The sequence below is a fragment of the Mauremys reevesii genome, linkage group 22 (assembly GCF_016161935.1).
Source record: "Mauremys reevesii isolate NIE-2019 linkage group 22, ASM1616193v1, whole genome shotgun sequence".
In the NCBI taxonomy this organism is placed as follows: Eukaryota; Metazoa; Chordata; order Testudines; family Geoemydidae; genus Mauremys; species Mauremys reevesii.
Genome location: NC_052644.1, coordinates 5,384,046 through 5,405,807, shown reverse-complemented (window position 1 = coordinate 5,405,807; position 21,762 = coordinate 5,384,046). Strand labels below are relative to the sequence as shown.

Sequence of the window (21,762 nt, the reverse complement as noted above, 5' to 3'; positions counted from 1 at the left end):
TGGATAGATGGACCGATGCATATGGGGGGGGGTGGATCGACTGATGCATGGGGGGGTGGATGGATGGACATATATATAAGGGGGATGGATGGATGGAATGATGTGTATTAGGGGGGATGGATGGACCAGTGTGTATGGGGGGATGGATGGATGGACCAATGCATAGGGGGGATGGACTGATGCAGATGGGGGATGGATGAATGGACCAATGCATAGTGGGGGGGGATGGATGGATGGACCTTTGCATATGGGGGGATGGATGGACCAATGCATAAGAGGGGGATGGACTGATGCGTAGGAGGGATGGACGGATGGACCGATGCGTGGAGGGTGATGGACCGATATGTGGGGAGAGAGGATGGATGGATGCATGGGGGGATGGATGGATGCGTAGGGGGAATGGATGAATGGACCGATGCGTGGGGGGCAATGGAGGGAGGTTGGGGAGGTTGGATGTGTAGTGGTGGGATGGATGGACGCATATGGGGATGGATGGATGCATAGGGGATGGATGGGTGGATGAATGGACCGATGCGTGGGGGCAATGGATGGATGAGGGGTGGATGGATGTGTAGTGGGGATGGATGGACGCATATGGGGATGGATGGATGCATAGGGGATGGAGGGGGGGATGGATGGACTGATGCGTGGGGGGCGATGGACCAATATGTGGGGTGGATGGATGCATAGTGGGGGGATGGATGGATGGATGGACAGATCCATAGGGGGGATGGATGTGTTGGGAGGATAGATGGATGGATGGACCGATATGTGGGGGGGGGGGGCGATGGATGGACGAGTAGGGGGGATGGATGAATGCATAGGGGGATGGATGGATGGATGCATTGGGGGGTTGAATGCATGTATGGATGGATGCATAGGGGGATGGATGGATGGATGCATAAGGGGATGGATGGATCGATGTGTGTGGGGGGGGGTGGATCCTGCAGTTTCCCGAAGAACCCCTGATTCCCCCCACCCGCCCGGCCCGCTCCAGCCAGCGAGGGCGGGTGGGTGGGTGTGTGGGCGGGGGGGAACCAGCCACCTCCTTTCATTAGCAGGGAAAGTTCTTAATGACTTGGCCGGGGGCTGGGCTGGCCCCACCCCATCCTGCATGATGTCAGGCGGCTCCCGGCGAACGCACCCGGCTGGGAGCCGCTCAGCGCCGCGGGGACCCGGCTGGGGAGGCAGCCAGTGGCTGGGGAGGCTCCGGCTTCTTTATGCCCCGCGAGCAGCGCGCTTGGGACTCCCCGGTCCGGGGGGGGCGGGCGGCGGCGGGGGGGCCGGCCGGAGGGGCAGGTGTGGCGGGGGAGGCAGCCAGCCAGAGACAATGAGGCTGGGAAGCTGCTGGGTCGTCTGCGTCCTCCTCTTGCTTCAGACGCGGCCCCAGGTGAGTCCCCCCCCCAACCCCAGTGCCCCCCCCGGGGGGCTGCCCTTTGTCTGGGAACTTGCCACTCTTCGGAAGCCGGGGTCCATGGGGCAGCGCTTCCCTGGCTTGGGGGGGGGCTGATCCCCCTGGCAGGGGGAGCCCACATCCCCCACAGCACAGTGGGGGTCCCTGGGAAGGCCGCCCCCCTGCCCAGGGGGCGCTTGGAATTGGCGAGGAGCAAGGGGGTCGCTGGCCCGGGCAGGCGCCCCAGTGGGTGGCCTCCAGGCGGGGGCAGCTGAGGTTCCTTCCCCCCCCAGTCCTGTGCCCCCCCCCGATGGGGTGTGGCGTAAATTGTGGTGGTGGGATTTAAAGTTGACACGAGGGTGAATGCTGGGAACCCCAGCTGGGGAGAGCCCATCCAATGGGTCAGACTCCCCTTGGGTCCATCCACACCCATCCTGCCCAGTGGGCCCAGCCTTCCATGGGGCACCTGGGCCCTGCCTCGCCCTTGGGATGCCGAAGGGAGTTCGGTGCTGGGGAAAAGGGCCCCCTGAACTCTTGTTTCTGCCTGGAGCAGGGGGGGCAGCGGGAGGGGCTGGGCAAACGCCTCCGCGTCCAGGCCGCTCCTTGCCCATGGGTCTGAGCCCTGCGCGGGCAGCTCTTCTGGCACATTCCAGCCGGCCTCCGCCCACCACACCTGGGCTGGCTCAGCGCTTGGATGGGAGGCGGCTGAGGAACCGCAGGGTGCTGCAGGGAGCCGGGCGGGGGCGCTAGAGGGGGCCGTGCTCCTGGAGGGTGCTGGCTTTCGAACGAGACGATCAACCAGTGACCTAAGCGCCCTGCCCGTCGCAGATGTGACCCCAGGCGTCCCGCTGGCAAAATCCACTGTCAGTGATTCCATTTGACTTCCCCCCATTCCCGCTGCGCACTCAGTTGGATGGAGGCATCTTCCGGGCAGTCCAGTGCTGTTAAACAGGGGCTGCGCCCCACCCCAGAGGTGGCTGCATCTCAGCGCTGGGTGAGGGATCCCTGAATAAACAGCAGTTGCGCCCCATGCCAGAGGCAGCTGCACCTTAGCATGGGGTGAGGGATCTCTGTATATTCGCTGCCTTGGGCCTGCTACTCCATCTAACAGTGGGTCCTGTTTCCTCCGGCTGGGCTTGGGGGCCACCGGGGTCTGGATCTTGGGTTTGGCGTCTCCCTGCCCAGAGCCAGAAATGGTCCCCGGTCCCAATCCCTCCTCCCTCTGAGCCAATCTCCCTGGGAGATCAGGGTTTGAGACCCGGCTCCTGCACAGGCTGGGGACCTGCCAGGGGGCCAGGTGGGTCTGGGGGGAGGGGATGGGAGACACCCCGGGGGGCAGCTGCTGAGACTCCATCAAAGGCCCAGGTGCCCCTCCCTCCGAGGAAAACAGAGCAGAGGTGAAAGCAGGCTCATAAAAGACCAGCAACGCCCTGCTATTCCCCGGGAGGTTGTTTTCCTTCCGGCGGCGACGTGGTGGGGCCCTGGCGCCCTGGGGCAGGGCACGATCTGGTGGGGTGGGAATATTCCCTGCCCCCCCTTTCCTCGCACTCAGCTCAGGGCTTGCCTGGGATCAGAGCTGGAGGGGCGCAGCAATGGGTGCAGAATGCCTAGACCCACACCCCAGCCCTTGAGGAAGGGGGGGGCTCTGTGGGGTTGGCTCCGGGCGTTCACTGTCCTGTGGAGGGGTCCATAGGTACTGCGTGAGCTGCCTGGGTGTCAGCGTCGGTGTTCCTCCCCAGCGTCACGTGCTGCCTGGATGCTGCGCTCTGCCCCAGAGGTGGCTGCATCCCCATGGAGCTGTGGCAAAGCCCCAGAATGTGGGGTGAAGCCAGATCCGGGAGAGAACTTGGCAGCCGTCTCTCTGAATTCCCTGGGCTGGGTCCAGCTCCCAGCCCTCAGCCTCAATCCCTAGTAGTGATGCCTGGCGGGAGTTCGCCCCTCCCTGTTGCTTGCTTGGGGGCCTGAGATCATCGTGACACCCCCCCCTCCCCTGCATCTCATGCTTAATTCACCTTGGATGACAGCAGGGGCTGGCAATGGGCAAGGGGCTGCTGCTGTTACTGCAAAGGGCGTGGACATGCTGCTGCCCCCCCGCTGGATGGAACCAGCACCACTGTGTGTCATGGGCCCTGTACTGCTCAGAGCTGGCAAGTGATTCTCCCTTCGCGCCTGCAGCACAATGGGAAGACCTGGGCTTTCAGAGCTGGGGGGTTCTGAGCTCACAGTGAGCAGGAGGGGAGGTGCGGGGGACTCTGACCCACTGTAACTGGCTCCTCTCCACTTCCAGGTCCCCGAAGCAGCTGGCACCTTTGAGCTACAGATCCGGCTGATGCACAATGAGCGGGGGGTGCTGGCGGACGGGCGCTGCTGCCGGGGCGGGGCACAGCTGCCATGTCCCGCTGGGGTGCAGTGTCAGACTTACTTCCGGGCCTGCTTGAAGGAGTATCAGCTGCGTGTCCTCCCTGGGGGGCCCTGCGTGCTGGGGGCCGGCGCCACTCCCGTGCTGGGGGGCAACACGTTCACAGCCAAGCCCAGGAGGGGCGCAGAGCATGCGGGCAGGATCACCATGCCGTTCCAGTTCGCCTGGCCGGTAAGGGCCCCTGAGCTCTTCCGCTGGCGGGCGGGGGGCTGTGGTGTCATGCTAGGCAGCAGCAGCTCTGGGCTGAGCTGGGTGTGCAAGGGGGAAGGGTTTATCTGCTCTGGGTGTGCAAGGGGGAAGGGTTTATCTGGTCTAGGTGTGCTGGGGGGTATTTGGTCTGGGTGTGAAGGGGTGGGGTTTATCTGGTCTGGGTCTGTAAGGGGGAAGGGTTTATCTGGCCTGAGTATGCAAGGGGAAAGGGTTTATCTGGCCTGGGTGTGCTGGAGGGTGTGTGTGTGTGTGTGTGTGTGTGAGTGTGTGTAATCTGGTCTGGGTGTGAAGAGGTGGGGTTTGTCTGGCCTGGGTGTGCAAGGGGGGAGGGTTTATCTGGCCTGGGTGCACTGGAGGGGATGTGTGTGTGTGTGTGTGTGTGTAATCCGGTCTGGGTGTGAAGGGGTGGGGTTTGTCTGGCCTGGGTGTGCAAGGGGGAAGGGTTTATCTGGTCTGGGTGTGAAGGGGTGGGGTTTGTCTGGCCTGGGTGTGCAAGGGGGAAGGGTTTATCTGGTCTGGGTGTGAAGGGGTGGGGTTTGTCTGGCCTGGGTGTGCAAGGGGGAAGGGTTTATCTGGTCTGGGTGTGAAGGGGTGGGGTTTGTCTGGCCTGGGTGTGCAAGGGGGAAGGGTTTATCTGGCCTGGGTGCGCTGGGGGTAGGAGTATCTGGTCTGGGTGTGAAGGGGTGGGGTTTATCCAGGCTGCTGGATGCAGACAGACAGCCCCTGGGGACGGGGCCATCCACCGTGCCAGCCCCAATCCACCCATCATGCCTAGGCCTGGGGTCCCCTCCAGAGGCTCCATTCAGAGCAAGGCTGGGTTGGGAGAGTGATCCTTGCTGTAAGCAGACCAGGGCTCACAGAAAGTGCCTGTTGAGCTGTCATGCCAGCTGGGAGCAACAGATGTGGAGAGGGGAGCAGGGTCTAGTGGTTAGAGTGAGGGGGCTGGGAGCCAGGACTCCTGGGTTCTATCCCTGCTCTGGGAGGGGAGTGGGGGCTAGTGGTTAGGGCTGGGAGGGCTGGGTATCAGGACTGTGGGGCCATGTTGCTCACCTCTCAGGCAATGGTGCGAGGAGGCCCCCAGGAAGAGGGTGGGGTGGAGCTGCGGAGGGTGGTGTGTCTGGTCTCTCGTCTCGCCCGGCCCCCCGGGAGACTGTGGCAGATGCTAAATCTCTCTCCATCTGTATGAATTAGCGGGTGGCCTAGTCTGCTCTGTGATTTATCGATCCTGGGCTTCGTCCAGCTCCCGCCCCCGTGGGCATCTCAGCCCTTCGCTCTCCTGCTTCCATTCCAAAACCACTTCCGTCGAACAGCGTTATCAGGCGTCGCACGCAGCCCCCGGCACAGAGCACGAGACAGTCCCTGCCTTGGACAGCTCGCAGTCTGAATGCACAAAGAGTGAGGAGGGGAAACTGAGGCACGGCAGGGCAGTGGCTCAGAACCCAGGGCTCCCATTCCCTGGGCCATGAGAAGCTGGACCCCATCACAGGCGCTAGATCAATCTCTCTGCTTGTGCGTTCCCTGCCCTCACCCCTTCTCTGTGGAAGCTGGGGGAGTTCCCTGCTACCCTTGCTTTGGGACGCCCCTCAGCCCCCACCCCCAGACACTTGCAGCTGCCAAAGGAACAGACTATGAACACACACACACCCTCCCCCCGGTGCCCCCAGCTCTCTGCATCCTCCTTGCACTGGGCTAGGGGAGACACTGACACCCATCTTGTACTTGCAAACCTGGCAACAGAACCCAGGCATCCTGGCTCCCAGCCCCCACCCCTGCTCTAACCACTAGACCCCACTCCCTCTCAGAGCTGAGGATAGAACCCAGGAATCCTAGCTCCCACCCCCCCTCCATTCTAACCACTAGACCCCACTCCCCTCCCAGAGCTAAGGATAGAACCCCGGTGTCCTGGCTCCCCCCCCCCCCCCGTTCTAACCACTAGACCCCACTCCCCCCGACCCCGAGTTGGTATCTCCACCCGGCTCTTTCAGATGCCCTCGGTGGAGCTGTGGGCAGAGGGCCGGGCAGAGATGAATGCACACAAAAGGCCCAGCTGATCTGTATGCAGAGAGGCCCATTCTGCCCACTCACTTGGCCCAGGCACCTCCGGCCGAGGGACGCTGGGAGCCCGTGACCCGCCCTGGTGGCATGGGGCTTCCTGGAGCCTTGGCGGGCTTCGGTCCCAGCGGGTCAGCGGCCCGCCCTGCATGACCTTTCCCAGGGCCGGGATCCAACGCCGCCCGCTGATCCCAGCGTGCCGGCAAGGGGTCCTGGGCTCCCGCAGCACCCACGCGCCATCCCCATTCCCCACCGCCATAGGGAGAGGCGGGGGGCTCCCCCACAGCGCCGCCTGCTGGGAGAGGCTGGGGCTGCAGTAGCCAGGAGCTCCCCCCACAGCCAACTCCTGCCCCGCTCCCTATACCCCCTCCCCAAAGAACCCTCCTCTGCATCCCACTTCCGGCACCCAGCCCCTAGCTGCGGCCCAGGTTCCTGCCCCCAGCACGGGTTTGAGTTCGTCGCCGTCTGCTTGGCCATGGCCTCTGCTCAGCGTGGGGCCCCCACCTCCCTTAAGGCGTCCCCGAGCCACGGGCTGGCAGCGCTGCCCGGCGCCCTCATGCCACGGGCCCCAGCGCTGAGTCACGGATGTTCACGGGCTGAGATGGGGGCGTGGGCTGGAGATGGGGCCTAGAAGCACAGCGCCCCCTAGCGCCCTGCTGAGGTGCTGAAACATGGGGTGCGGCCAGGTGAGGGGGGGGGGGACAGCGCCCCCCAGTGCCCGGCTGGAGGTTGCCTTTATAGCGGTAACTGCTACCTCACCGTAGGACAGTGTCCCTTTGCAACGGCTCGGTGCAGCCTGCTCAGGGCCAGCCTGCGAGCACACGCATGTCAGCGCACACGCGTGTGACACAGGCCAAGGCTGCCCACGCCCCATGGGGAGGGGGTGGGGCTCATCCGGAGCGAGGGCCCCTCCTTGACTCTGCCAGTCGACAAGGCTTCCAGCCGGTGTCTCCGCTGGGGTAACGGGGGTTGTACCGCTGGCAGACCCAGCAGGGGCCAGGGATTCATTGGGCTGGGGAGACGGACCTCCCCTCTCGGTCCCAGAGGCAGGGTCCCCTCTGCATCACGACCGAGGGGCACCAGCAGAGCCTGGAGGAGGGGAGCCCGGGGCAGGGCTAGCAGGGGGCTGCAGGTCGGGATTGGGGGGCATAGGCAGAGCTGCTGATGGACCCTGGGTGGGACTGGAGCCCGGGGCCCTCTGCAGTGCCAGGCAGGCCCGGCCCTGCATGGAACAGGATTTCTGGCAGATGCCAGCAGTGGGAAGTGGAGCCCGTCACGCCTAGCCCATGGGGCCTGTGTGTCAGATGCTGCCCGGGAAGTGTGGGGCTGTGGCCCCGCCCCCGTCCCTCGCCCACACCCAGGGGGGAAGCAGAAGGTAAATAACTTAATTAAATAACTTCCCTAATTACGAAGAAGACACTTACCCTGCACCCATCCCGCACCCTCGAGCCAGCCGGCAGGGGTGCGGATGTACCAGCTGTTATAGGCCAGGCTACTGGAGTATGTGTGGCAAGCTTCCCTGCAGCAGTGCCCCTGCCAGGGCCTCAGGTGTGGTGAGCTGTCCCGCAGCGGTGCCCTGGGCTGGATCCACAGGGGAGTTCTGTCTGGGGTGAGGCTGCTGGGCATGGGAAGAGCCTGGGGGGTCTGCTGCAGCCCCCCCATACACAGGGCTCCCCCCTCCCACCAGGCACTGAGCGGGGATTCAGGCAGGATTGCGACAGGGCCAGGATGCTACTAGAAGGGGATGTTGGGGGGGCAGTGGGACTGGTTCAGGGGTCCCTGGAGTATGGGCGAGGGGAAGGGAGCATGGTGCTCCCACCCCTTCTACTCTCAGAGAGTGGGGGGAGGGGATACCAGGCTGGATGGACCCAATGCTCTGATCTGGCACACCAGGGAGACCGTGTGTGCGTGCGCATGCACCACTGCCCTCTCCTGGGTTCAGTCGGACCTGCTGCTCCGTGTGTCACAGCCCCTATACTGCTAGCAGCTCACGGGGAGTCTCCTTTAGTTGGATGGCATTTGCAGCAGCTGAGCTCTGTCCCCAGTGTGGTTGTTCCCCCAAGTGTTACAGAAGCCCCAAGGGGACAGGGGACCCCCCCGCCCCCAGGATCTGAGCGTAACATAGATGGGGCTGCAGGGTGTGTCGGGCTGGGAACATGCAGTGTCCACGGGAAGGGGGTGGCGGCTCAGTGCCCAGCCGCCCGTGAGAAGGGAAATCAGCTCAGTCAGTTCAGCTAAAGAAGGCAGCGTCTCGGGCTGACGCCCTCGCTGGGCCCCGGGGGGCATTGGCAGGGGTGGGGGCAGGGAGCCCCCCGGCGTGGGCCACGCCTGGAACATTACGTGGGCAGAAGGAATGTTTTGGCGCAGGCAGCAGCAGCTGCAGGAGGCGGCCAGGGATTTCTTCAAGTAGAAGCCCCCAGAGTGACTCCAGACCAGTGTGGGGTGGTGAGACGGACCCTCCTCTTTGCCCATCTCCTTTCAGTGCCTGGGCCCCAGCCAAACACCTTCAAGCCGCCCCTCTGGGCCCAAGCGCTGGCACCAGGGCGTGGCATGGGAGAGCCAAGATGGACCTTGCCAGGGCCCTGAATTCCAGCATCCGCCCCTTTGAGGCATCTCTCTGATCCCGGACCTGCATTGGCAACCTCCATCTGTTAGCCCACCCCTCCACCCCCCACTTGGAATGAACAGAGCTGGGCTCTGCTCCCAGCTCTGCTGCTGGCCTGCTGGGGGAGCTTGGTCATGCCCCCCCGTGCCTCAGTTTCCCCACCAGTGAAATGGGGATGCTGACGCTGACCCCCTGGGGACTGTTGTGGTTTATCGACCGTCTCCCATGCTGTCCTCCATTCGTGCAGCATCTTGCGCTCCCACGCCGCACACAGCAGGCACGGCACCTCGGTAACAGTGCAGCCACCTCTGAGGAGGAGAGGAGACAATTGCCATACAACAAAAGGTTGGGGGAAGGGACTCTGAAAATGCCCAGTGATCGTCAGTTTCCTCCCACAGTGGGCAGGAATTCATCGCCGTGGCCTCCCTGCAGCAAATGGGAGCCAGAGCTCCTGGGTGCTATCCGTAGCTCAGGGGTGGGACAGTGGGGCTCTAGCAGATTAGAGCAGGGGGGGCTGGGAGTCAGGACTCCTGGGTTGCATCCCCATCTCTGGGAGATGAGTGGTGTCTAGTGGTGAGAGCCGGAGGGGCGGGGGGGGGGGAGCTGGGAGTCAGGATGCCAGCTCTGTGTGCCTCAGTTTCCCCAACTGTGCAGTGGGGTTAAGGTTCCCCACCCAGCCATGAGAGCTCATAGACCCTGAGACAGGAGGCATTAGGTCGCAGAACCGGTCAGTCTCACCCCCAGCCCTGGAACACTCGGGTCACAAGTTGGGGGGTGGGGGTCGGTCAGCGACACCTGGCCCCTCTAACCCTGTGCTTTGATCCCCCAGCGTTCGTACTCACTGATCCTGGAAGCCTGGGATGCTGACAACATCACCGGCCCTGGAACCCCAGGTGAGGCACCCCAAGTTGGCCAGCTCCCCCCGCCCCCCGTCCTAGGGCCAGATCGAAGCCAGCACCCTCTAGAGGGGAAATGCCCCATGTCCCATTTCCTACTACAATGAGCCAGCCAGTCCCCAACCCTGGGGCCAGATCAGAGCCAGCACCCCCTAGAGGAGAAAGGCCCCATATCCCATTCCCCACCCCCCTGAGCCAGCCAGTCCCCCACCCTGAGGCCAGATCAGAGCCAGCACCCCTAGAGGGGAAATGCCCCATGTCCCATGCCCTGCCTCTCTGAGCCAGCCTGTGTTGGAGCTCCCCACCTGGGACGGGTGCAGCTGGTGCAGGGCTCATTAGGCTGGGGCAGGGTAGTGACGCGCTCCCCTCTCTGGCAGGCGGGGGGTCCCTGGTGGAGCGGGTGACACGGTCGGGGATGCTGAACCCGGGCGAGGGCTGGCAGGATTTCCAGCACCACGGGCGGGGCACGGCGCTGGAGTACCGGCTGCGGGTGCGCTGCGCCCCCCACTACTACGGCGCCGCCTGCAACCGCCTGTGCCGGCCCCGCGACGACTTCTTCGGCCACCACGGCTGCGACGCCGCTGGCAGTAAGGTCTGCCTGGACGGCTGGATGGGAGAGGAGTGCACTCGGGGTACGTGCCAGGGCGGGGGGGGCACAGTGCCCGCGGGGAAGGGCAGGAGATGGGAGACACATGAAAATGGGAGAGGGGTGGAACAGAAGAGGGTGCTTAGGGGGGCACGGTGCCCAGGGGAATGGGAGGGGGCAGGGAGGGGGGCATGGTGCCCACAGACAGGGGAAGGGGGCATTCCCTGCCCCTAACCCCCCCACCCCCGTCATTTCTATCGCAGCCATTTGCCACCAGGGCTGCGACGAGCTACACGGCTTCTGCGAGGAGCCTGGAGAATGCAAGTGAGTGAGAAGGGCCCCCACCTGCCCACTTCCCCAGACCCCCCCATAACCCTCTTCCACTCCCCCGCTGGTTTCCTACCTCAGCCACCTTGGGAAGTGGAGGGGACCCCAGGGATGGGATGGAGAGAGAGTGGAGCGGTATGGGGGGGGCTGTTTTTGTGGCTTCCCTGGCAGGCTGCTAAGGTCCCCTCCAGGCCTGCCCCTGCTGCCAGGCCGACTCTCCCCTGGGCAGGATGGGAGGAAGTGCCAGCGGCCAGGGCTGCCTGCTGCCTCCTGCCCTTTGGGGACGGAGCGGTCAGCTGGGCCGGGCCCAGGAGGGGGGAAGTGCTGGCGTCAGGTCAGGGAAGGGAACTCCGGGCGGTTTTCCTTCGCTGACAAGGCCTGGGGGCTTTGCAAGGCAGGGAAACCGCCCAGGCAAACCCACCCCACCCCATGCAGAGACAGAGATAGAACCCAAGAGTCCTGGCTCCCAGCCCACCCTGCTCTAACCACTCAACTCCACTCCCTTCCCAGAGCTGGGGATAGAACCCAGGAGTCCTGGTTCCCAGCCCCTGCCATTTAACCACTCGACTCCACCCAGGGAGCTACCCCCATCTCCCTGCCCAGCTCTCTCCCTAACAACCCCCCATATGGCATCGTCTGACTCTCTGCGGCCCCCTACGGGCTCCAGCTGCCCCCTGCTCTGCCCGTCCCAAACCCCAGGAACCCCCAGGGCCAGAGATTGCTGGGGGGAGGGGGTTGGTCATGAGCAGAGGCAGCCTCCTCCCCCGCTCCCCCCACGCAGACGTCCCCGGGGTCCCCAGAGGACCAGACGCCTGTGGCTGTTGCTGAGGATGGCTCCGTGCCAGGCTGCCCCCCCCACCCCCGATGTGCGTCCATCTCTCCCCACCCGGGATCTGTCTGCCCAGGTGTCACTACGGCTGGACGGGCTCCAACTGCGACAAGTGTATCCCCTTCCCCGGCTGCCTCCACGGGACCTGCACCGAGCCCTGGAAGTGCGACTGTGACACCAACTGGGGCGGGCTGCTGTGTGACAAGGGTGAGCAGCTGGGTGCCTGGGTGTGTCCCGCCCCACAGCCCCCGCCCCACAGCACCCCCTGCTGGGAGAGGCTGGGGCTGGCATGGTCAGGGTCTCCCCCCACAGCCAGCTCCTGTCCCGCTCCCCACAGCGCCCCCTGCTGGGAGAGGCTGGGCCTGGAGTACCCAGGAGCTCCTCCCACAGCCAGCTCCTGCCCCGCTCCCCACAGCGCCCCCTGCTGGGAGAGGCTGGGCCTAGAGTACCCAGGAGCTCCTCCCACAGCCAGCTCCTGCCCTGCTCCCCACAGCGCCCCCTGCTGGGAAAGGCCAGGGCTGGAGTACCCAGGAGCTCCTCCCACAGCCAGCTCCTGCCCCGCTCCCCACAGCGCCCCCTGCTGGGAAAGGCTGGGGTTGGAGTAGCCAGGAGCTCCTCCCACAGCCGGCTCCTGTCCCGCTCCCCACAGCGCCCCCTGCTGGGAGAGGCTGGGAGTGGAGTAGCTGGGAGCTCCCCCCACAGCCAGCTCCTGCCCTGCTCCCCACAGCGCCCCCTGCTGGGAAAGGCCCGGGCTGGAGTAGCCAGGAGCTCCTCCCACAGCCGGCTCCTGCCCCGCTCCCCACAGCGCCCCCTATGGCAGGTTGGCTGGGTTCTCAGCCCTGGGGTCAGTGGAGTTTGGTTGGAGCTGAGCCAAGCCCTTCTCCCCCCCAGACCTGAACTACTGTGGCTCCCACCAGCCCTGCCGGAACGGCGGCACCTGCACCAACGCGGAGCCGGACGAGTACCAGTGCCTGTGCCCCGCGGGCTTCCGGGGCCGGGACTGCGAGAGGGGTGAGGGGGCAGTGGGCGCTGGACAGGGGGTGGGATGAGGGGGATGGCTTGGGGGGGACCCCGGCTTCTCCACCTGTCCCCACGGCTGCTCTCATGAGCTTTGGGGCACCCATGGGGTGCGGGGAGCTGGTCCCTGGGGGCCCCATTGAGATGAAGGCTCTAGGGCCCAGCAGCAGTGGCTGGCAGCCTGCAGGGGAAAGATTTGGGGGTTGGGCTCCTCTTGGGAATGGGGGGATGGTGGGGGGCCCTGGTGGGGACCAGGGGAGAGGGAGATGGGGGCTGAAAAGAGGCCTGGAGGGGGATGGAGCTACAGAAGTAGGGAGGCCAGGGGGAGGGAGACAAGGGGCATGGGGGTCCTATTGGGAAATGGGGAGTTCAGGGGGCCAGGGGGGAGAGCTGGGGGCCGGGGATGCTGCTAGGGATTTGGGGGTGCCCTGGGGGAAAAGGGCTGAGGTCCTGTCGGGGTCCTGGGGTGCTGTGAGGAGTCGAGTGGCTGGGGAGAGGGGGACGTGATGGGCTCAGCTGGAGGGGCAGGGGATCAGGAAGAGGGACTGGGGGTGATTGGAACAGAGGAAGCTGTTGGGGTGGAGGAGGGGGTGGGGGCCGGGGATGACCCCACTGGAGATGGATCCCCCCAAGGCTCAGGTTGCCCCAAAGCACCGTGAGGCAGGATCCCTGACCGGCCTTGGGAGGGAAGAGGCTCCTGCCTCAGGACCGGGCCTTGCTCTCAGGGGCCCCCCGGCCCAGCCGGACATGCAGCATCGCTTGGCATGATGCCATGGCTGGAGGGAGGGTGCCAGCCCGACCCAGGGGCCCTATGGCTGAGCCCGTCCCACTTACTGTGGGGGTGCCCGGGGTCCCACCCTCCCTAACTGCTCCATCCCTGGCAGGGCTGGACGAGTGTCTGCCGGAGCCCTGCGCCCACGGCGGAACCTGCCACCCCCTCCCGGATGGGTTCAGCTGCACCTGCCCGCCCCAATGGACCGGTAAAACCTGCCAGCTGGGTGAGGCTGAGCCCGGGGCACTGAGCTCGGGCACCCCCTCCTGCCCCCCATGCCCTGACACTGCTGCATGGCACCTCCCTCCTGCCCCCCATGCCCTGACACTGCCCCATGGCACCCCACTCCTGCCCCCCATGCCCTGACACTGCTGCATGGCATCTCCCTCCTACCCCCCATGCCCTGACACTGCCCCGTGGCACCTCCCTCCTGCCCCCCATGCCCTGACACTGCCCCATGGCACCTCCCTCCTGCCCCCCATGCCCTGACACTGCCCCCTGGCACCCCACTCCTGCCCCCCAGGCCCTGACACAGCCCCCTGCCCCCTGGCACCCCACTCCTTCCCCCCCTGCCCTGACACAGCCCCCTGCCCCTTGGCACCCCCCTCCTGCTCCTGACAGACTGACACAGCCCCTGCCCCATGGCACCCCTCCTGCTCCCCACAGACTGACACAGCCCCTGCCCCATGGCACCCCCTCCTGCTCCTGACAGACTGACACAACCCCCTACCCCATGGCACCCCCCTCCTGCTCCCCACACCCTGACACTGCCCCATGGCACCCCACTCCTGCCCCCCATGCCCTGACACTGCTGCATGGCATCTCCCTCCTGCCCCCCATGCCCTGACACTGCCCCGTGGCACCTCCCTCCTGCCCCCCATGCCCTGACACTGCCCCATGGCACCTCCCTCCTGCCCCCCATGCCCTGACACTGCCGCATGGCACCTCCCTCCTGCCCCCCATGCCCTGACAATGCCCCGTGGCACCTCCCTCCTGCCCCCCATGCCCTGACACTGCCCCGTGGCACCCCACTCCTGCCCCCATGCCCTGACACTGCCCCATGGCACCGCCCTCCTGCCCCCCATGCGGTGACTGTGCCCCATGGCACCCCACTCCTGCCCCCATGCCCTGACACTGCTCATGGCACCTCCCTCCTGCTCCCCATGCCCTGACAATGCCCCATGGCACCCCACTCCTGCCCCCCATGCCCTGACACTGCCGCATGGCACCTCCCTCCTGCCCTCCATGCCCTGACACAGCCCCCTGCCCCTTGGCACCCCCCTCCTGCTCCTGACAGACTGACACAACCCCCTGCCCCATGGCACCCCCCTCCTGCTCCCCACACCCTGACACTGCCCCATGGCACCCCCTCATGCCCCCACATGCTGACACAGCCCCCTGCCCCATGGCACCCCCTCATGCCCCCACACGCTGACACAGCCCCCTGCCCCATGGCACCCCCCTCCAGCTCAGACCCTGCCCAGGGCCATAATGGGGGCCGGGGAGGAGGGGAAGCCACAGCATCCCTGTGGCGGGAGACGAGCCGCGTGACTGGCACAAGGGGCTGCTCACTTCGTGGTGGCCAGTCTGAGCCGGGTGCCGGGCCCTTGGGGGCTGAAAGCCAATGCCCACTGAGTCGGGGGTTCCCAGCAGGACAAGGACTCACGATCCCCAATCCCCGAGCCAAGGGCTGGACAGGCACGGGGGCGGGGTGGGGACGGACACGCGTCTGGCCCTTCCCACTGACCCCACCTTCCCACGCTGATCCCACGCGGGGCCACCAGCCCCCCCTCGACCGCGCTCTGCCCTGACCCCAGCCCACCCCGACCACAGATGCCGACGAGTGTGAGCGGGAGCCCTGCGTGCACGCCCGGGGCTGCAAAAACCTCATCGGGGGCTACTTCTGTGACTGCTTGGAGGGCTGGGCCGGCCCCAACTGTGAGACCAGTAAGAGAGCGACCAGAGGGCCGGGGCTGTGGGGGGCAGGGCCGGGCTGAGGGGTGGGAGGGGGCACAGCCTAGGTGTGGCCAGGAGAGGGTGGCCAAGAGAGGGCAGAGCTGGGCTGTGGCCAGGAGGGGGCGGGCCAGGCCGCGGCTGGGAGGGTGGCGGAGGGGGGCTTAAGTGCTGCCTTGGAGGGGTCTGATTCCCAGCGCCCCCCCGCTGGGGGTGGAAGTGCAGAGGACTTTACCCCTTCTCTGATCTCCCCGTATTCTGGGTCCTGCCTGGCCCCAGGGTCATTTGGAACAGCCCCTATGGGCCCTGGACGGCAGGAAATAGCCACCACAGTGCCGTGCGCCCCAGCCACCCCCCTGCGCCAGGGGGTGGGATCAGAGCCATGACAGCCACTCCACACCAGCCCGGGGAGTCCCAGGGGGCTGCTCCCACCTCCTTCCCACTATGGCCTGAGCGTGACCGAGAATCAGGCCCCTCATTCCCAAGCCCCAGGCCGTTGCCCCTGGCTGGTGCTAATCGATCCCACCACTAGGGAAACATAAACACACACACACACACACACGCGATTGGATGGGGCATGTGAGTCGCCGGTTTGAATCCTGCCCTAGCCGGTAGGGGCCCAAAGCTGACAGTTGGTCCGTACCCCCCCGCCCCTGGTTGGGATGCAGTGCGAGAGCCTTGCCAGATGCCTGGGGGTGGGTCCCGGGGCCCCATGATGCCTTGCAGCTGATCCCCCTGCCGTGGTGAGCTGGGGCTGCAAGGCAGATGGGGTGCTCGGCTTGCCCCCCAGGGTGCCCCCCAGCGCTGCCTTGTCTCTCCATGACCCCCGGCTCCTCTCCACCTGCAGGAGACGACGGTTGCCAGGGGCGGTGCCGCAATGGGGGGCAGTGCCAGGTGGGTGACGCGCCGGCGGCAGGAATCACCCCTCCCCTCCCAGTCTGGAGGCAGCACCTCCCCCCTTAGCTCCCCACCCCAAGAGCAGAACAGCGGCGTTCCCACTGCAGCCTGGGCCAGGGAAACGGAGGGCCCCCAGAGAATGTGCAGAGCCCCTGCGGGGAGGGGACCGACATGGGGAGCCCCCAAACAGTGGTGAGGGATGGGCATGGATGCTGGGGGGCCCTCAAAGGCCAGTGGGGGGTGGGAATGGACACAGGGGGCAATCCCAAAGGCTGGTGGGGAGAGGGGATGGACTCACGGGGGACCCCAAAGGCTTGGGGGAGAGGGGATGGATTTGGGGGGACCCCAGAGGCTGGTGTGGAGAGAGGATGGGGAACCCAAAGGCTGGAGGGAGAGGGCACAGACACATGAAGGACCTCATAGGCTGGGGGTGGGAAGAGGATGGACACGGAGGACCCCAAATGCTAGTGGGGGGGTTGGGATGGATATTGGGGAATCCCAAATGGTGATGGGGAAGGGGATGGATTGGGGGGGACCCCAAAGGCTGGGGAGAGAGGGGATGGATTTGGGGGGGACTCCAAAGGCTAGGGGAGAGGGGATGGATTGGGGAGGATGGATTTGGGAGGGGGACTCCAAAGGCTGGGGGGAGAGGGGATGGATTTGGGAGGGGGACTCCAAAGGCTGGGGGAGAGGGGATGGATTTGGGGGGGACTCCAAAGGCTGGGGAGAGGGCTGGATTGGGGGAGGGGATGGATTTGGGGGGACTCCAAAGGCGGGGGGGAGAGGGGATGGATTGGGGGACTCAAAGGCTGGGGAGAGGGGATGGATTTGGGGGGACTCCAAAGGCTGGGGGGAGAGGGGATGGATTGGGGGGAGGGGATGGATTTGGGGGGACTCCAAAGGGTGGGGGAGAGGGGATGGATTTGGGGGGACTCCAAAGGCTGGGGGGAGAGGGGATGGATTGGGTGGGACTTCAAAGGCTGATTGCTGTGGATACTCATGGTGCCCCATCCCCCTGCTGCTGGGGGGTGCATTGCCCTGAACTGGCCACACCTCAGCCCTGAGGTCCGGGTGTTGCCACCTCCCTGAGCCCCCTCCTGCCCTAATGGCCCGTGTCAGGTTGCCCCTTGGGGCCTGGGAGGCTCCGTCGCCATGTCGCTGAGGGGTCTCGTCGCCATGGGGAGCTGGTCTCTGCTATGCCAATGCTCCTCCTCCCCCCTCTCCACTGTCCCCCCCAGGCGGTGGGTACCGGGCACGTGTGCTCCTGCCCCGCTGGCTACACGGGCGCGGCCTGCGAGACGGAGCTGGGCGGCTGCGCCAGCACCCCCTGCCAGCATGGAGCCCGCTGCCAGGAGACGCCAGGGCAGGGGGTGGCGTGTAGCTGCCCGCCTGGCCTCAGCGGACCCTTCTGCGAGGTGAGGGCCGTGAGGATCCGCGGGGGGTGCCGTGAGGAGAGGCAGGAGCCATGTCAGAGATGGGAGGGGAGAGGGGGCTAGAGTTTAGAGCTGGGGGGAGGGGCTGGGAGCCAGGACTCCTGGGTTCCATTCCCAGCTCTGGGAGGGGAGTGGGGTCTGGTGGGTTAATGTGTGGTGGGGGGGGGGGAGGTTGACTGGGAGCCAGGACTCCTGGGTTCTATTGCTCTGCCGCTGGTTCCCCCACATGACCCTCTGCAAGTCACTTCCCACCCCCAACCTGCCTTTGTGCCTCTGTTTCCCCCTTCTACAAATTGGGGACCGTGATCCTGTCCCACGGAGGCTGTACGGCTTCAGTGGGCCAAATCCAGTTGGGGGTGGGGGGACTGGATCAGCCCACTGGGGCTGCACAGACCACAGGCCCCCTGGCCTGGCAATCTCCCTGCCCACCCCCACCCCACAGGGTGGTGCCAGCCAGGTAGTGCTGGGCCCTGCTATCTCTGCTCTCCCCGTGCCCTAGGTCTGGCTGGATCTCTGCTCCCCGAACCCCTGCCCCAGAGGGGCTTCATGCCTGGGTGGGGCAGGCAGCTACGTGTGCTCCTGCCCGGAGGGGGGCTGCGCAGGTATGGCCGGGCGTGGGAAGCGGGGGCTCCTTATTGGCAGCTACTATGGGGACAGGTGCGGGGTGGGGGCAGGTAGGGGGCAGCCCTGGTTTGTGACAGGTGGGAGAGGGGCAGGGAGGTTCGGATGTGGGAGGGGGCAGGGAATTTTGAGAATGGTGCCAGGGCTTGGGAGGGGCACATCCCAGGGCAGGGGAAGGAGGGCGGGCACCATGCCAGGCAGAGGGGCAGGGAGCTCCAGGCTGGCGCTGGGAGGGGGCCCAGCTGGTGCCGTGGCAGGGAGGGGTGGATCGAGGAGCTATCTCAGGGTGGGGGGAAGGTTGAGCATGGGGCAGAGGCCCGGGGCTGGGCTTTCAGGGGGCGGTTGGCACTGTGGGCCTGGCACTCCCTGCTCACCGCTCTCTCCTCCCACAGAGGCCGCCGGCCAGACCCTGCTTTATGCCCTGCTACCCCTGGCGCTGTTGCCCCTCCTGGCCACCCTGCTCTGCGCCCTCCTGGCGCTGTGGACCCGCCGGAAAGGCCGGGCGCTGCCCCCGCAGGAGCTGCTGGCCAACAACGCCCCACACCTCATCCACAATGCCACCCGGGGGGACCACGGCCAGCCCCTGGACAAGGGGGGGCTGCCCTTCCCCCTGCCCCGCGGCCTCCCCAAGACAGACATCTCCAACCTGGAGAGAGCCAAGCTCAACGAACTCAACGTGCCGGCCGGCCTGGAGCCCAAGCTCTGATCCAGCGTGGGGGGAGAGCGGGCTGGACCCACGTTGCCCCCCGATGCTGCGGTATAAGGGGACCGGGGTGGGGCTCGGCCCTGCACTGGGGACCCTTATGCCGCCTGATTCCCCCCAGCTCTGCTAAAGCACCTTAACCGCCCCTCCATGCCAGGGGGGCACATTCGCTCTCCTCACCCCACCAGGCCAGTGTGGGTCAAACCCAGAGGGGCGCCCCCTGGAGGGGGGGTAATTCAGACCAGCCGGTTGAGGCTTCCCCAGTTCATCACACAGGTGGAAGCTCGCCAGGGGAGGGGAACCGGATGCCCATGGTAGCTGGGTCACCACCTCGAAGGAGCCTGGCCTGCCAGCAATCTGCAGCCGGGGGTGGGCGCAGTACCCCTGCCAGCTGCTCCAGCGCAAGGTAACAGGCTGGCTGGCGAGGATTCCCTGCCAGGCTGCATGGCCTTGGCCAGTGAGCTGCACGGTGGAAGTGGAATGGGCACAAGGGAAACTCAACTGGTATATTGTGGGCAACTGGCTGGCTTGGGGGATGGGACACGGGGCCTTTCCCCTCTAGAGGCGCCGGCCCCGTTCCCCCTGAAATTCATTCCCAGTGTCAGCGTGAAGCAAGTTTGCAGGACTCAGCCCAGTTCCTAGCGGGACCAGTGTCCACATCCCTCCTGTTCAGCCCTCACTCCTGTGTCTGTGCTCCATGAACAGAGACCAGATCTGCCCACTCCCAGGAGCTCCAAGCCCCACCATCCACCCCCACCCATCACCCAGCCCCATCTGCTTCTGTTCTGAGAAGTGCGTTGGTCCCGCGCTAGGCCCCTCTGTCTTCGAGCCACCCACTTGGGAAGGAGTAGCTGAGGCTGGAGGGAAATTTTCCATCTAAATCATTTTTCTCTACAGGAAATTGGGTTTTCGACCAAAGGAAATTTGTCTCAAAAAGCACCTGCTCCCCAGGGAAGATGCCACAAAAATCAAACACCCAGACACCAAAATATTTCAATTTAGAAGTGGCACCCCTGTGTCTCATGGGAGTCGTAGTTCAGTTGCCTCATGCTTCTCTTCTCTATAGGCTGGGCTTTGCCATTGGAATACATTTCCCATGATGCAGCATGGCCAGGGACACCCCTAGTACATCATAGGAGAGGTAGTACAACCAGGCAGCCTGGACTACAGAGAATGGGAGCGTGGTGAGGCAATGGAAACTACATCTCCCATGATGCACCACAGAGTCCCTTGGTGGAGAGGCAGTTGCATCTGAGGAGCGCCTGGCTACGGTGTGTCATGGGAGATGGAGTCTGGCTGGGGAGCCTGGCGAATAGAGAATGAGAGCTTATGGCACTTGGACTACATCTCCCATGATGCACCATGACCTCTCATCTTGGCCATGTGGTTGCATCATGGGAGATATAGTCCAGTTGGAGAGCCCAGGCCATAGAGGTAAATAGGAGCATGTAGCAACAGAACTACATCTCCCATGATGCACCGCAGCAGCATTTCCAAAGCTATTGCAGTATTTGGAGTTTCTGCCAGAAATCAACATTTTCCATGGAAACCCCCCCCACCCCCATTTTCAATCAGCTCTTTATCTAGGGGACCCCTTGGAGATACACACACACACAGCCTCCCTTGCCTTTCTACTGGACCTGTGATTAGGAAAAATAAATTATTCTGTGCCAGAGTCAAGGCGCACCCCCCAGCATTGAGGGGGAGGGGGTGTGTACTGCAGCACCCCCTGGTGGGAGGTGTGTGCATGTGCTGAATGTATCTATGTTGTATGATACTGTACAGATTCCTTCGTAGAGTTTTTGTGACCTCTTTGCTTTTTTGTACCAGGTTCTATCCCGCCCCCCGGCGTGAGACGAGCTCGCTCAGGGTGAACAGTATGAACCACGAATAAATATTTTCCAAGCCTCACCCCAAGGCTGTGAGACTTTTTGTCTTGAGGCGGGGAGGCAGTCAAATGGGAGGAAGATTGAGAGATGGCTGAGCACCGTGGAAAAGGAGGGAGAAGAGGATTAGACCACGAGAGTCAGGACTCCTAGCTTTTCATCCCAACTGTTATGGCTAGAAAACATTTTTTTTAAAAATGAAGGCTGAGATTCGACTGTACCACAAGCTGCAGCATCAGCCAAGGGCCTGTCTTGCTGATAGCTTGGTCCAGCACGATACCCCACTGACCTCTACTGGTTGGCATCAGAACTTCTGAGCTGAATGCCATAACCCCTATACTGCAAATGGGGATTCTCCGGTAGCTGAAGAGGTTTTCAGAGCTGAGGGATCTGGGCTCTAACCCAGCTGCAGCCATGGCACATGAAGCACCACAAGGGCCAACGTGGGCAGGAAAGCACTGCCCCATGGTACAGCTGGAGAGTCAGGGAACCCCCGGGATAAAGGATGAGAGGAGGGAGCAGAGATGAGGACAGGGGGAACAGAGGCACCATGGAAAGGCAGGGAGGCAGTGGGAGGAGAGCCTTTCCTGTCCTTGCTTGTCAGAGGGATGTGCTCGGGGCTAGCGAGGCAGCTGAGGAATCTGGGCCTTGCTCCTCTCCGTGCCCTTTTCATTTAGACCCCACTGGAGCGTTAGTGGTAAGAGGGGGAAGGGAGAACTGCAGGCCTCCTCCTCTGAAACTATGAGGACTGATGGAGAATCTCCACTAGCTACCCGCAGTATGGGGGCTATGACACACAGTTAGGTAGTACTGATTGTAGCCAGCAGAGGGCAGCGGTGGCCACACACATAGTGTGCTCTCCTTGCCCTCATCCCAGACCCTGGGGAATTCAGGTTGGCGGTGCCGTGTTTCCTGCTGATTCACAGCGAAACTCCTGCAGGGTTTCATGGACGCGAGGCCGTAGGGAAGAGGCACCACCCTTGGCAGCTGTTCCCTGTTCTAATGCCCCCTGTCCCCACCCAGCTGCAGCTGGAGGAGCAGCTGGTGTCCAGCCAACTGAAGCACCGGCGCCTGGACCGGATCCCTGGCTGCCAGCAGGATGAGACCTGCCCTGCCTGCAGCACTGGCAGCAGGGAGAAGGTGCCAGGGGTCTTAGCGGAGGC

The 21,762-nt window shown here is 64.4% G+C and overlaps 1 protein-coding gene across 6 annotated transcripts; it reads left to right on the top strand.

Moving 5' to 3' along the window:
• The first annotated feature begins 1,311 nt into the window (after positions 1-1,311).
• Positions 1,312-21,175, top strand: LOC120388215 (protein jagged-2-like). Of its 6 annotated transcripts, XR_005590521.1 has the most exons (14): positions 1,312-1,390; positions 3,681-3,983; positions 9,509-9,572; positions 9,953-10,207; positions 10,425-10,485; positions 11,394-11,524; positions 12,209-12,328; positions 13,219-13,332; positions 14,940-15,053; positions 15,907-15,953; positions 17,195-17,371; positions 17,889-17,991; positions 18,403-18,767; positions 20,544-21,175. XR_005590521.1 is itself a non-coding variant. In XM_039509893.1 (13 exons), the coding sequence occupies exons 1-13, from the start codon at positions 1,331-1,333 to the stop codon at positions 20,605-20,607; spliced, it is 1,875 nt and encodes a 624-aa protein (XP_039365827.1). In that variant the 5' UTR covers positions 1,312-1,330; the 3' UTR covers positions 20,608-21,175. The 6 variants fall into 6 exon arrangements, 5 of the variants coding, with proteins under 5 accessions (XP_039365827.1, XP_039365829.1, XP_039365830.1 ...); XM_039509893.1 differs by lacking the exon at positions 17,889-17,991; XM_039509895.1 differs by having other exon boundaries at positions 18,403-20,621.
• The last annotated feature ends 587 nt before the right edge of the window (positions 21,176-21,762 follow it).